This window comes from Colias philodice, chromosome 17, assembly GCF_061535455.1.
Source record: "Colias philodice isolate Cphi_HAF_F1 chromosome 17, ilColPhil1 Martin Lab GWU primary, whole genome shotgun sequence".
NCBI lineage: Eukaryota > Metazoa > Arthropoda > Insecta > Lepidoptera > Pieridae > Colias > Colias philodice.
Genome location: NC_143102.1, coordinates 4,050,761 through 4,065,214, shown reverse-complemented (window position 1 = coordinate 4,065,214; position 14,454 = coordinate 4,050,761). Strand labels below are relative to the sequence as shown.

Genomic DNA, 14,454 nt, shown 5'->3' with positions numbered 1-14,454 from the left:
ACTCATATAAACCTATCAAGGAAGTCAGGATTGAAAAAGGATGGATGCAGAAGAAAGTTTTTGGAACATTTGAAACTTGTAGAACGAGTGTTACGAATAACGATAGTTGATAGTCAAGTATTACGTTATTTAATTGGATAGCTTCGTAATAATTGTGCTTGGTGATGTATAAATTTGATATTTTTAATTTTTCAAACGTTTTGTATAGGTATGTATGAAAAGCACTTCCATTGGAGAATTGAAGTGTTACATAAAAGTATGTAATAAATAAGAATACCTTCTTACCTTAAAAAAACTTATTTAAAACGCTTTTATTAGCTTTACCTGTATGTTTGTATGTAACTGACATGTCACATGTTTTTTATGTAACCGACTCTCCTAGACTCGAATTTGAAAATTTAGTTTTATAGCATTCAAAATATGTTTTAAATATAATTCGAATCCCGTCTTGTGATCGCATTTTCGACACAGGAGAGAGAAAGAACGGAAATATGCTTCAATATTTTCATATTGTGCTGCATTGTACAGATACAGGTTACAACTTACGACGTTAATGTATACCACAAATAATTTGGAAAATCCAAAAGTGCACGCCTCATAATTTTTTTTTTAATAAATATTTATTAATTATTATTTTTGTTTATTTAATAACAATTAAACCACATCGAATCAGACCCTGAAAAATGAAAGGGTTCTATTCCTGAGCATACTCAAGCGTAAGAGAAAAAAAAAGACTCGATTAGTAAAGTATTTCGGTCGCTATCGTGTTAACAAGAAAAAGGATCCGCACATACAGACACACGGACGTCCAAGACAGAACTTTTTTAAACTGTTTTTTAACTAGTTTAAATAACAAAAATGACATCAAAAATATCATGAACGTTAAAAATAGTGTTTTTTCTTAATATGTGTGTGTATGTATTATCTTACAAGTGCAATGTATGATACATAAAGACATTTTAAGTTTGAAAAATCAGATATTTTGCGCGAAGTGACAGTAGTACCCACCTCAACGCTTCGCTTATGAGGCGTGCAATATACTATTCTGTGATCATAAGTGTGGTGGACCATCAACCTCAATCCTCATCATAAAAATTAAAAAGTAATTCTCAAGATCCTCGACTAATAAGTCGACTAAAGGTTGCCTGGAAGAGATCGATGTTTTAGCGATAGCCGATAGGGCCGCCTTTTTTGTACACGGTATTTGATTTGTCTGTGTTTTTTTTCGTGTTGTTTCTTTGTTTTGGTCCAAATAAAGTATTTTCATTCATTCATTCATTCATAAATAGAGCTAGACAGACTTATAATAACTTGAATACGTAAATAAACTGAGAAAGAGAGTTTAAAAAAGAAGACGTAATATCTTAATGTATATCTTTCATATCTATAAAATCTCCTCCCTAAATTATTAAAAATACTGTGAAAAATACAAATTTATTCTGGTCAATTCCGTATAAAATATATGCTTAGATTATGGTTATATGTTTGATCTGCAATTTACCCCGTTTTACAATTACAGCACTAGAGCGCATTATGCGGCATAATGCTTAACGTTGAATGTTCCAACTACAGCAACGCTTCGCACAATCGAGCACTAGAAAAAGTAATGCGCGTGAATTGATGCGTGCAATAGGGTTGTTGAGGATTCCTCTTCCACTTCCTCATAATGAGGAAGTTCCGCAATATTTTGGGTTCCTCTACCGTTACCGCATCCTCAAAAATGAAAATAAAAAAATCCTCTTCCGCTATCGCTTCCTCAAAATTTAGAGGAAATTTATGAGGATGCCGATCCGATCGGGCTGCGAATTTACAAAGCCTATTTAAACTATGTATTTGAGTTACGAGTCGGACTCTACTAACGAACAAGAGTAGAGTCTTACCGCCATATTTATATACCTATGCGCCTAACACTTATCTCTAAACATAATAATATAACATTTTCTCTCGTACTCAGAAGAAACATATTTTACCAAATAATGTTTGTCAAAAGTGATTTTAAATTAAAAAACAAACAAGTTGTTTAAGCTTACATAATAATATCTAAGTACCAGTTAGTTTTTTTTTTGTGGAAATCGCCTAATGTCGCTTCTGGCACTGATATAGATTGGGTTTTTTCTGTGGGTTTTTTCGAGTAATATGCATAAACAAAAGCTCATCTGAGTCCGGCTCGTGACTCAAATAGAATAGTACTTACAGGCTTCGTAAATTCGCGATCGGGCGAGCTAACCTCCCCTAACCTTAAACATCAATATGTAGAGACAGGAGAATGGCTTATGCTTTAATTTTTAATTTTAAAAGTTTTTGTTTTTTAATTTTGATTATAATTTCCTATCATCCTCATCCTCATCCGCTTCCTCTTCCGCTTCCTCATCCGCATCCTCTTCCTCAAAAAAATATCCTCTTCCTCATCCGCATCCTCTAAATTTGTGTGTGAAAATTCCTCTTCCTCCTCCTCTTCCTCATAATCACTTCCTCAACAACCCAAGCGTGCAATCGATTTATCGTTGGTAATTATTAATTGATGGAAAAAAATTTAAAGCTTTCGTTTCATTGTAGTTTTTTCGAAATAATCAAAGTTAATTCAAATTGTGTTAAAAAAAAATAAATATAAGTATGGATGAAAAAAATGTTAATGAAATAATCAAAATCCAAATTACTTAAAATAACCGTAAATATTTTTCAATTATTATGTATACCACTTTATTTACACATTAATGAGGTTATTGCTAACTCTTTGAATTTTTTTTTTCAACACTGAACTTAGCGCAACCTGCTGGTGCGTTTCATGTTCCAATTAAGCATCAGCATAATTCGGCATTGTGCGGCACTGAGTCGCATTATGCTTTGTAATTGGAAAACGGGGTTAGTGTCAAGTACGATTTTTGACAGCCCGTCGATGACCATATCTGTCAAAAGTCAAAACTTAAAAAAAGCTAAGAGCTTCAGCCATCGAGATCGTTTTGAATAGCCGGTGTTTTATTTTATTTCGTATTTGTGTAATTCTAGTCATAAAAGATAAATAATTGATATTCCGAAAGATGAGATGCCTTTCTACAATAATACAAGTACTTTTTATGCTCAGTGTTTGCTTTGCCACACTATCACCGCCGGCTGATAAAAAGTCACAGAAAGGTGTAAAACCGCAAGATGGTCCACGAAAAAATAATGTATTGGATAGGAAATTGGTAGTCGAAACACCATATGCGAAGGATATCATAAAATATCACGCTACCTACCATCAAAACGTCAACACACGTAACTTTAACAATGCAGTTTTGGGTTTTGTTACACCGGTAAGAATTGTATATTGAGTTAAAACCAGCTTACTCAATATCTATTTTCAATTAACAAATAACAATAATGTTGTAAATGTTATATTCACAGTGGAATAACAAAGGCTACGATGTGGCCAAAATGTGGGGACCCAAATTCAATTATATATCACCAGTTTGGTTGCAAGTCAAGCGACAGAGTCCTAATATTTACATTATTTCTGGTTTGCATGATGTTGACCATGCCTGGATGAAAGTAGTGAAACAAAAAGGAGTTTCAAGCAATTTAAAAAGTAAGTACTTCAAATTATGCTTGAAATATTAAAATCAACCATGTAAAACATTTTTCTAAAGTAATTATTATTAGAAAAGTACCTGTGTGTGTACTTTATGAATTGACACTGAAATGATTGGACTTGACTCAATGGTAGGAATAAGTTCTACACTAATTTTTTTCTAATTTCAGTAATGCCTCGGCTCTTATTTGAAAACTGGCAAGCATCAGATTTGAAAGCATTTTTCAAAGAACCATCGTCACTGTCTGAGCAAAAGGCGCTCATTGAAGAAGTAAAGAAAACATGCAAACAGTGGAACTTTGATGGTATAGTGTTAGAAATGCTTTCACAGATTGGAAAGTATGTGGAGAAATCTGTTAAATTTATCCAACAGTTTGGTAAGATTGGCTTGTAATCAATTATTGGGTTCCTTTTGTTTTTTGTATGGTATTAAAGTGGAGCTAATTTTTAAATAGTTGATAATGGTGTTGAAGTACTTTTACTAGAGATTTTGTTTGTTATGTTATGTTAGGAAAATGCTTGATGAGACTAAGTTTTGCCGGATACAATGGTTATCAGAAAAAATAAATGTTTTTTCCTTGTTTAGTTAGCAAATTATTTCACTAATAAAATGCTACAGAATATTACTTTTGTTTAGTTTGTTGCAGCAACTTCTGTATATTATCGATATAGTTTTTCTAATAATTTATTGAATATCATAAAACATTTTCACAGGTTTAGAAATGAGTGAAGATGACTTGAAACTTATTCTAGTCTACCCACCTTTCCGAGGATACCCCAGTGATGAATTCTTCATTAAAGCTTACAATGATGTCTATCCGTATGTGGAAGCTATTTCTGTGATGACATATGATTTCTCAAATCCACAGAAACCTGGTTAGTTGGTTTTGATATGTACCCATAACTTGTTTTCTATTTCACCTTGTTAAAGTAGGATTTTTATTTCATAGAAATATTTTTTTTTTTAATTTATTGATATGATATTGACATCACAATGATAAATTTGTTCCAGGTCCAAATGCACCTTTATATTGGATGAGATTGTGTCTAGAAAAGTTAATCGAAAATGAAGAAAATCCCTCAAAAAGATCAAAAATACTCCTCGGATTAAATTTCTACGGCAACTCTTATACAGCGAATGGAGGTGGTCCTATCGTTGGTGCAGAGTACATAGAATTATTGAAAAATGCCAAAAATAATCAGATGTTGTCTTACAATAATAATACAGCTGAAAATTATATTGAAATCAGGTAATCTTCTTATATATAAAAATGAATCGCAAAATGTGTTGGTAAGCGCATAACTCGAGAACGGCTGAACCGATTTCGATAATTCTTTTTTTATTATATTCCTTGAAGTACGAGGATGGTTCTTATGTAGAGAAAACGTAAATATGTACCACGGGCGAAGCCGGGGCGGACCGCTAGTCGAATATAAAAAGTATTAATAAATATACATTTTATAATTATGAGAAATAAGTCTATTTAATAGAATGATAATAAATTAATTGTCATTACAATAATTAAAATAAATGCTACAAAGCAGTTGCTTGCGTCTGCAGCTACTTCAATATTTTGTTATTCAATTAGAAATATTCTTGAATTTCCTTTCAGTACATACTTACCTTTTCAATGGAATATATCACGTCTGACGTCATAAACAATTACTTAATATAGAATTTTTTATTTCCCAGGACATCACAAGGTGCGAAAAAGGTATTCTTCCCAACTCTATACTCTATTCAAAAGAGACTGGATCTTGCAAAAGAATTTGGTACTGGAGTAGCCATTTGGGAGCTCGGCCAAGGATTAGATTATTTTTACGACTTATTTTGAAATGTGATATTACTTCTAGGTTTAATTAAATTATCTCCTCTTTTTGTGTGTTTGTATTTAAAAACTTATCTTTATTAGAATGAGAATTTATCGAACTTGACGTTTTACAAGTATGTTTTTTTTGATAGGGCAGTTGAATATAGAGGAGGAAGAAAAAAACTTTGTGGAAAAATGAAAATTTTTATTTTTTAAATAAAAACTTAAAACTACGCGCTACAACGTAATAATTCGATCAGAAGACATCAGTCTTTGAATTTGAATAGTCTATAATCAATTTTATTTACAAAGAAACTACCTCATCCTAACAAAACACATATTAAAATGTTGTTCAACTTAATACTTTAATGCCCTATGCCATAAAACACATTTTCGCACAACAGAGTTTTGCCTTAGGCTGCTTGTGGCTTCTTTTTCAGTTCCATCATAGATTGTGGCCCCTTCATTACTCTGTGCATCAAATCCCAACACATTTTTGCTGGGAGAAGGCTGAAATTACAATATAAACAATAAATAATTAAAAAAAATTTACAATCATTGTAACAGAAAAAAATGTAGAGTCGAGTCGTTAATATTTTTAAGTGAAAGTTTTTATGTTGAAATAACAGCATGTTTATAAAGCCCCGTATACATGGTAAAAATTTGCTGAAAAGCAGTTGATAACCATGGTGCGCAAAATTTAAATAACTCGCTTTTATTTTAATAACAGTAGAGGATGAAGCATAAAGAATAAAGCAGTAAGAATAAAGTTATCGTCACAAACTAGTTTGTAGTTATATAAATCGTATAAATTCAGATCTTACCATTTAAGAGGCAGTAGGTATCTAACTGAACCAGGCATGATGCAATTAACCTCGTTCTTCCGTATGGAGTCGATCATAGTCTCCGCCACATAGTCTGGTTCGAGCATTGGCATTAGGCGCGGGGTGACTCCGTCGAACATGCCCGTGTTTATGTAGTATGGGCATACTAGTGTTGCTTGGATTGTGTTGTGGCCATGAGCCTGAAAAAAAATGTTTGAAATGAAAAAATACAAAAACTATTTTTTTTTGTTATATGTTGTTATTGTTATAATATGTATATATTATAGTCCACTGAGAGGCTGGGCGTTGCCACGGTACGGCGATCCGCGATAGACGTGGCCGTGGGTTCGAATCCGGACTCGCGAGCAATTTTTTATATTCATTAAAAATATCTTAGGGGAATAATTGTGAGCAATTATTCACATAACCAAGTGCATATTCATGTAAATCAAATAATAAAATTACCCTCAATTCAGTAAACAGACTCTCGTGAAAGCCCACAGTTGCGAATTTAGTCGCGCTATAGTCAGTACACCGGTATGTTCCCAACAGACCAGCCACTGATCCTACAGTAACGATGTGTCCCTTTCCTGTCTCTATCATGTCTGGAAGAAAAGCTTTTACCGTCTGAAAAGAAAATATTTTTTATTTACACAGAAAAATAATAAAATGCATTGTTTCACTGATCGCGATGTCTTTAAGGACAAGTAGCTGATCAGCCTTATGTGTCCTGCCAAATCGAGGTGGATAGATATTTCTTTTCTTAGTTTCCAGAGGGATTTTTCTTATGGTAATTTTTCTATAAGTAGGTACGTCTTAATGAAATATTGTTTTTTGATTTGACGATGGAGTCATTATACTTAGTACTTACCCAGTAATGGGATAGAATGTTGACTTTATAGGTAGTTTCTATGGCGGTATCATTGAGCTCAAGTAGAGTTTCCCCGAAAACAACACCCGCATTGTTTATTAAAACATCCACCTTTCCCACCTGAAATAGATGTTCATTGATATTTCTTACAAATTAGTTATATCATACTTAAAATTTATTATTCATTTTACGACTCGTTGCTATCGTTAATGATTGTTGCCGTATCGAAAAACAACTTGCAAGGTTAACGGGCTCATTAGAAATAAAGTTATTATTAAAATCTTAAAAGTGAACTAACCTTTCGAACGAATTATAGACTACGTTGACTTGTGGTTATAGCACTTAACTGTTAGACGCTCTAATGACGATTGCCATACTCGTACATTACGAAATGAGAAATGATATTATGTTATTATCCCTCTAATATATCTTACCTCTTTTTTTACTTTTTCAGCTGCTTTATAAACTGCGGCCCGATCTGCTAAATCGACTACAATGCTGGATATTTCATATCCTTCATCTCTAACGGCGTTGCATGTTTTTCGTAATGCTGAAAAATAATTTGGAAAATCCAAAAGTGCACGCCTCATAATTTTTTTTTAATAAATATTTATTAATTATTATTTTTGTTTATTTAATAACAATTAAACCACATCGAATCAGACCCTGAAAAATGAAAGGGTTCTATTCCTGAGCATACTCAAGCGTAAGAGAAAAAAAAAGACTCGATTAGTAAAGTATTTCGGTCGCTATCGTGTTAACAAGAAAAAGGATCCGCACATACAGACACACGGACGTCCAAGACAGAACTTTTTTAAACTGTTTTTTAACTAGTTTAAATAACAAAATGACATCAAAAATATCATGAACGTTAAAAATAGTGTTTTTTCTTAATATGTGTGTGTATGTATTATCTTACAAGTGCAATGTATGATACATAAAGACATTTTAAGTTTGAAAAATCAGATGTTTTGCGCGAAGTGATAGTAGTACCCACCTCAACGCTTCGCTTATGAGGCGTGCAATATGTATATGTAGTGTATATTGTTACAAAATGAAAATGCTTGAAAATTATCTTAATAATTTTTCGTTGGATTTTACGCGACTATTTGAAATGTGCATGAAATTAAAGATTACCTCTATATAATTAACAGAGTTTAAATGCTTTAGCCATGACCGCGCTCGCGCTCACCGAAGAGATCGGAACGTCGGGTCAAAAAGGTAATTTAATAAATACTTAAGTCGCATTGAAGTCTAATAAAGCTGGCATGGATTCAATAGAACCTTACTTAACTGGTACTTAAATACCCATTCTGAATATTAAAATAGGCATTGTGATACCAAGACCTAATAAACCCATTTATTTTCTCTTACAACATGAGTATTGCATTGCGTAACTTAGTGAAATGGTTTAAAAAGTCAAAGTTTAAATACCTACCCAAGGGTTAAAATATTCATTTATGATTAAGTAGGTACATATTATCTTCTTGTTGACAGTTGACTTCTTTACTTAATTATTCACGGTGTGTTTGGTGTTTACGTCTTGAGAATGGTCTATGAATATTTATTATGTGCCAAGACGTATCTCTATTCATGTTGCACCTCATAATTACCTAATATTGCCGTTTGTTTTTCTCTTGGTTTTTCTCATAAATAAAGCCAATGGACATTGATACTTTTCCATTTTATTTAGTATAGGTACTGACGTCTGACATAAAAAATAAGTAGGTAGTAAACGATCAGAGTATTTCACAGGAGTATTTATTTAGAAAGTAAAGAAAATAAGTGTGCAATTATTATAACTTTCTTGGGTAGATATTTATAGCAGAATACCGAAACGAACACCAAGAAATAATATTTTACATTCATTCTTTTACTCGGCTCTATATATTGCCTAACTATGACTCTAGCTAATATCTATATTTTTTGCATAAAATCTTACCTTCTTCATTTATATCCCAAACTACGACCTTAGCACCCAGCCGAGCCAACTTTACCGCTAATTGTCTCCCCACTCCTCCCCCTCCTCCTGTGACGAGGACTACATCCCCTTTCAAACTCTTCATAGGTCTGATAGCATTAGGAACTAACGTCCAGAATAAAGATTCAAGAATGTAGTAACATGATAATACAAGGAACAGGACAGTATCCTTCGCGATGTCAAATATGCTCGCCACTTGAGATGGCTTCTTCATTTTGCTGTCTGTCATCATGTTTGAAATTATACTGAAATTAGAAAATGAAATGATAAAGATATGAACATAAATGGCGATATTTGTTTTTTCTTAAAAATATTACGTTTCGCTATGTATAGTACCTAGTTATATCTAATCTACCAAAATATTTTTTGTGTACCTAGTTAATGGTTTAAAAACTAACGTATACTTTAATGTTACGACTAATTTATTTTAATTCATATTTTTAGACGTCATGTCAGTCTATCCTAAGACTATAATAATACTAGTGTAGGCCTACCGCCTAAGTATACGTTGTTGTAGAGTGGTAGAGCGTAGAGCAGCATCTATTAGTGGTGGTAGAATGATTAAGCAAGGAGGCCTTGTAGACTTATTAACATTATTTATGTAACAGTATTTAATCATTACAGATAAACATCAAATGAATTAATGTATGAAAGCGCTTCGCTTCGGAACCTATTGCACCACTGACAGTCAATCAACTTTCCAAAAAAATATCCAATGTAAATTCAAATTATCTTTAGTATTTTTGGGTTTAAATCAATATGTATAATTTTAAGACTATATTGATAATGTAGATTGATAGATACGTCTGGATAAATTTGAGCATTATAAATGCATGCAGCCAACTTAGGAAAGGTCAGTTACAGCCTTCACTGATTTAGGCGCCTAGCTCTACAAGTAAAAGAATGCTAGTGGTTATTTGTTTACTTCGTCTAATAGTATTACATATTTGAAATATTGGTCTATTAGGTACTTTTATTTTAAGTACTTAATTTCAACACACCCACTAAAATATATATAGGTATACAGGGTGTCCCAAAAAGTAGTGATATACTGAAGCTGGGAGGCAGAGGACCTAGAGGGCTATCCGAATCACCCCCATGTATGTTATGCGATTTTTCGTATTTTCGGAGTTATGACGTTTTTTTCAATTTTTCATCTATCGCCGAGTACGATGAGATTTTCACTCATGGTGACGTCAATTATTGCGGAAGATGCTTGATTTTTTTTTGTGTGATAAGCTGAAAGATAGGCCAATTCAGTAAGGTAACATTTACTATCGTTAGATCTTCGAATGGAATAAAAAAAAGAATTAAATGCCAAGAAAGATAACATTTCCCAGTATGTTCATAACTTCAAGGGCCCATAAAAAAATAAAATCACATAAAAAAGGTTTTCCATTTGGCTTTTAAAAACTTGCTCTATCGATCAGGTAGCTACTCTAAAAATTTCATTTTATTATTCAGAAGGCTTCAATCGAAAAATTGAAATCTAAATGTGGTAAGTGCAAAATTTTTATTAACATGATGATCATTAAAACCAATAAATAGGTGTTTAATTACCAGAATTTTTTTAAAATAGCCCCGCTGTTGCTCAATGCAAGTGCGACATCACCGTAAAAAGTTGTCTTGAATGCTCTTTTATCATTTTTAATGGTTTCTTCTGCTACTATGAATTTCCGGGTTATTTCGTCCAAATTGTGGCATTCTCTCAAGTAGCCGAGGTCTTTTTAGTATCCCCATTGAAACAAATCAATGGGGTTTAGGTCGAGGGACCGTGGAGGCCAGGCTTTAAAGCAGGCGTCACCGGCGCATGCGCAGGCTGCAACGACCAATCCATCTTTCAGGGTATTTTTGCCCTTTAGCCTGGCCTCCACGATCTCCGGACATAAACCCTATTGATTTTTTTACGTGGGGATACTACAAAGACGAGAGACTGCCACAATTTGGACGAAATAACCCGGAAATTCATAGTAGCAGAAGAAACCATTAAAAATGATAAAAGAGCATTCAGACATTTAAAAGACAACTTTTTACGGTGATGTCGCACTTGCATTGAGCAACAGCGGGGCTATTTTAAAAAAATTCTGGTAATTAAACACCTATTTATTACTTTTAATGATCATCAAGTTAATAAAAATTATGCACTTACCACATTTAGATTTCAATTTTTTTTATTGAAGCCTTCTGAATAATAAAATGAAATTTTTAGGGTAGCTACCTGATCGATAGAGGAAGTTTTTAAAAGCCAAATGGAAAACCTTTTTTATGTGATTTTATTTTTTTATGGGCCTTTGAAGTTATGAACATACTGGGTAATTTTATCTTTCTTGGCATTAAATTCTTTTTTTTATTCCATTCGAAGATCTAACGATAGTAAATGTTACCTTACTGAATTGGCCTATCTTTCAGCTTAGCACACAAAAAAAATCAAGCATCTAGCGCATTAATTCACGTCACCATAAATAAAAATCTCATCGTTCTCGGCGATAGATGAAAAATTGAAAAAAAACGTCATAACTCCGAAAATACGAAAATTCGCATAACACACATGGGGGTGATTCGGATAGCCCTCTTGGTTCTCTACCTCCCAGCTTCCGTTCATCACTACTTTTTGGGACACCCTGTATAAAGGATATATTGAGATGATGATGTTTTTGTTTTAAAAGTATTTTCGAGAATATTTTTTTCATAGAAAAATATTTTCGATGAGGTCAAAATGCCTTCCGAGTTCCGACATATATCTACCATTTTTTATGATAGATGCCCAAATGAAAAATCTTCCTCTGTATACCTATAGCGAGTATTTTTTCTAATATAATGAGATATCGACTATTTCTACGAGATGAGAATGTATCATTCTGTTTTCATTTATATGCTTTTGGCGGATTTTTATGCATAGGTACATGCTGTTAGTGAGTATAATATAGAAAGTTAGGTTGTCTAAAAGAAAGTTGTTTTTCAATTTACCGATAAACGTTTATGGCAATAAATATAATTGACTATAAGAACGGTAAAATTACTTTTTTTTTATTTTTGAATAAATCCTGAAATATATAATATTTTTACTAAAGCTATCACCAAAACAAATACAAATCTCTATACTAATTGACAGAAAAATGTAGAGTTATCTCGCATTGTAATACCTACAATTTATTATCATAAATTCACTATAATAAAAACAGAAAAATATCTGTGAAAATATCAATCAAAGATATATTTTTTTCTCTACTCCACACTCTAATATTAAACACGTACCTCTCTATATAAATAATAGTACATAAAGTTGTTCACTTCACAATCAACGCGTACTACGGCCGTCGGTTGGCCTACAACTGTGCTCTACTCTGAGGCTTTCTCCATAACGGTACTTCGAAGTTTGATTTGCATCTAATATTTTTTGTCCACAAGAACCTGGAAGCCAATGATCCCGGTTTCAAGGAAACTTTTGGGATAGTTCTTATAAGACAAAATGGATTGCGGGACTAATAAGAATACCTACGTATGTGTGTAGTTTACGTGATGTTAGTAAGATTGTACTATGTAACAACTAACAAGATTAGTTGAAAAGAGAAATTATAGTAAATATACAACGGAAAAGTTATGTGATAGTCAATTGAAAGCTTATTAGCATGCTTCTATTAGCTTCATCTGTATGTTTGTATATGTAAGTTATGTAACCGATTCTTTTAGAGTCGATTTTGACCCACTTTTAACGGAAAGATTTCAAATTTTATGTGCTTATCAAGGAGAGGTGACAATACAATCATTTCATGAGTTCAGCGTATTTTCTTTAACTAAGTAAGTACATACATAATATATGAATGTTGCTGATCGGATCTATTGACGCACAAATTAAAACTCTACCATTTTATTTTATTTAGGTACTCTAATAAGTATTTCTCTATTCTCTACTTTATTTTATACATATACTCGTACTTACAGGCCACCATTTAGATAGTCGTTAAGTGCTTGATAGATACATTATTAGGTTTCCTTTTATTTATAAAATAATTAACTACCTAATTATGCAATCTTATTTCATTTGTTACATATAGGATTTTGCAATTTTTCTATGATCTTCATAAATAATGCAATTGGCCTACTAAAAATGGTTTATTGTACGTGAATGAATATTAACGAAAAATATTGTAGACTTGTAGATATATTGTTTACATTTGGCATGTTTTTTCCTTGCTTCAACGCAATTTATAGACCTATAACTTACTGTATTTAAGAGAAAGTAAAATAAGAGTAGAGTATGCAGGTAGGTGTAGGGATGAGTATAGACCTAATACATATATTTTTATCAAAGTTCTTTATAAAGTCGCTTTCGACTAGTTATTATTCTGTGCTTTAGGTACAATCTATCTGTATAAGTATATTACCAAAAAACAACATAATATTGTGCAATTTGACGAAATTAATTGCATAATAATAATTAATTAACTACGTCCTTGCTTTTTCATTTTATATTCTTGTAAAGTAATAAAAGGAATAATTTAGATTAGTTTGTCATAAATGATCTGATTATTCTTCACGAAATTCTCTAAGATAATCGAAATACAAACCACTGAACCACCGATCGGGCTGAAATTTGGCATACAGGTAATGTTAGGACATAGGCATCCTCTAAGAAAGGATTTTGATAAATTATTCTACCCCTAAGGCGATGAAATATGGGATGAAATTGTAGGTACATATATGAAACTTTGTCAATTTTTAACCGATCAGGCTGAGACTTATGCATAAAGCTACTATGACGTAGGCTACCCCTTAGAAAGGATTCTGATAAATTCTAACCCTATATAGGGGATAAAATAGGGGATGGAAGTTTGTATGAATTAGATGTTATGACGTAGGCATCCGCTAAGAAAGAATTTTGATGAATTCTTCCTCCAAGGGGATATAATAAAAAAAAACCGATAGACCGTACCTAATTTTAATTTAAAATAATACCACAATACTTCTTAACGCAAGCGAGGCCGCGGGCAATAGCTAGTCATAATATATAAGAGGGTGCAGGAATATAATGTTTTAGTCTTATCTTTGCTGCAATACTTTTAATATACCTATTCTACCACAGACAACTCTACACTCTAAATTTTTTGTTGTAAGCCTACACTGCATAATTTGGAAGTGTTTTGACGTTTACTACTACTAGGTACTACTTACAAATAATTATTATTAGTAAGTAGTTACCATAAAAAAGGCTATAAAGTCAATTGTTATTCAAAACTAGCAAAGTGCAATTATTGCATTATGCAAATATATTCTGCGATGAACAGATAATGTCTTCCGACAATAATAGTACCTATTGACTGTGGTATTGATGTTGTATTAGTAACGCTTGATTTAAATATAATCGATTACTATACTGGTATGGAAAGATATTCTTTTGT

At 32.5% G+C, this 14,454-nt stretch overlaps 2 protein-coding genes across 6 annotated transcripts; one reads left to right on the top strand and one right to left on the bottom strand.

Moving 5' to 3' along the window:
• Positions 1-16: 16 nt before the first annotated feature.
• Positions 17-5,445, top strand: LOC149480996 (chitinase domain-containing protein 1). Of its 4 annotated transcripts, none has more exons than XM_089706060.1 (7): positions 17-161; positions 3,007-3,293; positions 3,385-3,565; positions 3,739-3,945; positions 4,283-4,444; positions 4,581-4,818; positions 5,262-5,445. In XM_089706060.1, the coding sequence occupies exons 2-7, from the start codon at positions 3,039-3,041 to the stop codon at positions 5,401-5,403; spliced, it is 1,185 nt and encodes a 394-aa protein (XP_089562186.1). In that variant the 5' UTR covers positions 17-161; positions 3,007-3,038; the 3' UTR covers positions 5,404-5,445. The 4 variants fall into 4 exon arrangements, with proteins under 4 accessions (XP_089562186.1, XP_089562189.1, XP_089562187.1 ...); XM_089706063.1 differs by having other exon boundaries at positions 69-208; positions 3,083-3,293; XM_089706061.1 differs by lacking the exon at positions 17-161 and adding an exon at positions 190-208.
• A 118-nt stretch (positions 5,446-5,563) lies between these two features.
• LOC149480995 (short-chain dehydrogenase/reductase family 16C member 6) lies at positions 5,564-12,429 on the bottom strand. 2 transcript variants are annotated; one of them, XM_089706066.1, is made up of 7 exons: positions 12,307-12,429; positions 9,017-9,300; positions 7,509-7,624; positions 7,075-7,194; positions 6,669-6,830; positions 6,204-6,403; positions 5,564-5,889 (listed from the first exon to the last, which is right to left on the bottom strand). In XM_089706066.1, exons 2-7 carry the CDS (start codon positions 9,285-9,287, stop codon positions 5,793-5,795), a joined length of 966 nt encoding a protein of 321 aa, XP_089562192.1. In that variant the 5' UTR covers positions 9,288-9,300; positions 12,307-12,429; the 3' UTR covers positions 5,564-5,792. The 2 variants fall into 2 exon arrangements, with proteins under 2 accessions (XP_089562192.1, XP_089562193.1); XM_089706067.1 differs by having other exon boundaries at positions 12,311-12,411.
• Between the last annotated feature and the right edge of the window lie 2,025 nt (positions 12,430-14,454).

Coding starts and splice junctions, on each gene's coding strand:
- LOC149480996 (XM_089706060.1), top strand. CDS start 3,039: ATGAGATGCCTTTCTACAATAATACAAGTACTTTTTATGCTCAGTGTT. Junction 3,566..3,738: donor AGTTTCAAGCAATTTAAAAA/GTAAGTACTTCA, acceptor TTCTAATTTCAG/TAATGCCTCGGCTCTTATTT. Junction 3,946..4,282: donor TAAATTTATCCAACAGTTTG/GTAAGATTGGCT, acceptor ACATTTTCACAG/GTTTAGAAATGAGTGAAGAT.
- LOC149480995 (XM_089706066.1), bottom strand. CDS start 9,287: ATGATGACAGACAGCAAAATGAAGAAGCCATCTCAAGTGGCGAGCATA. Junction 7,195..7,508: donor CTGAAAAAGTAAAAAAAGAG/GTAAGATATATT, acceptor CATCTATTTCAG/GTGGGAAAGGTGGATGTTTT. Junction 5,890..6,203: donor TACCTACTGCCTCTTAAATG/GTAAGATCTGAA, acceptor TTGTAATTTCAG/CCTTCTCCCAGCAAAAATGT.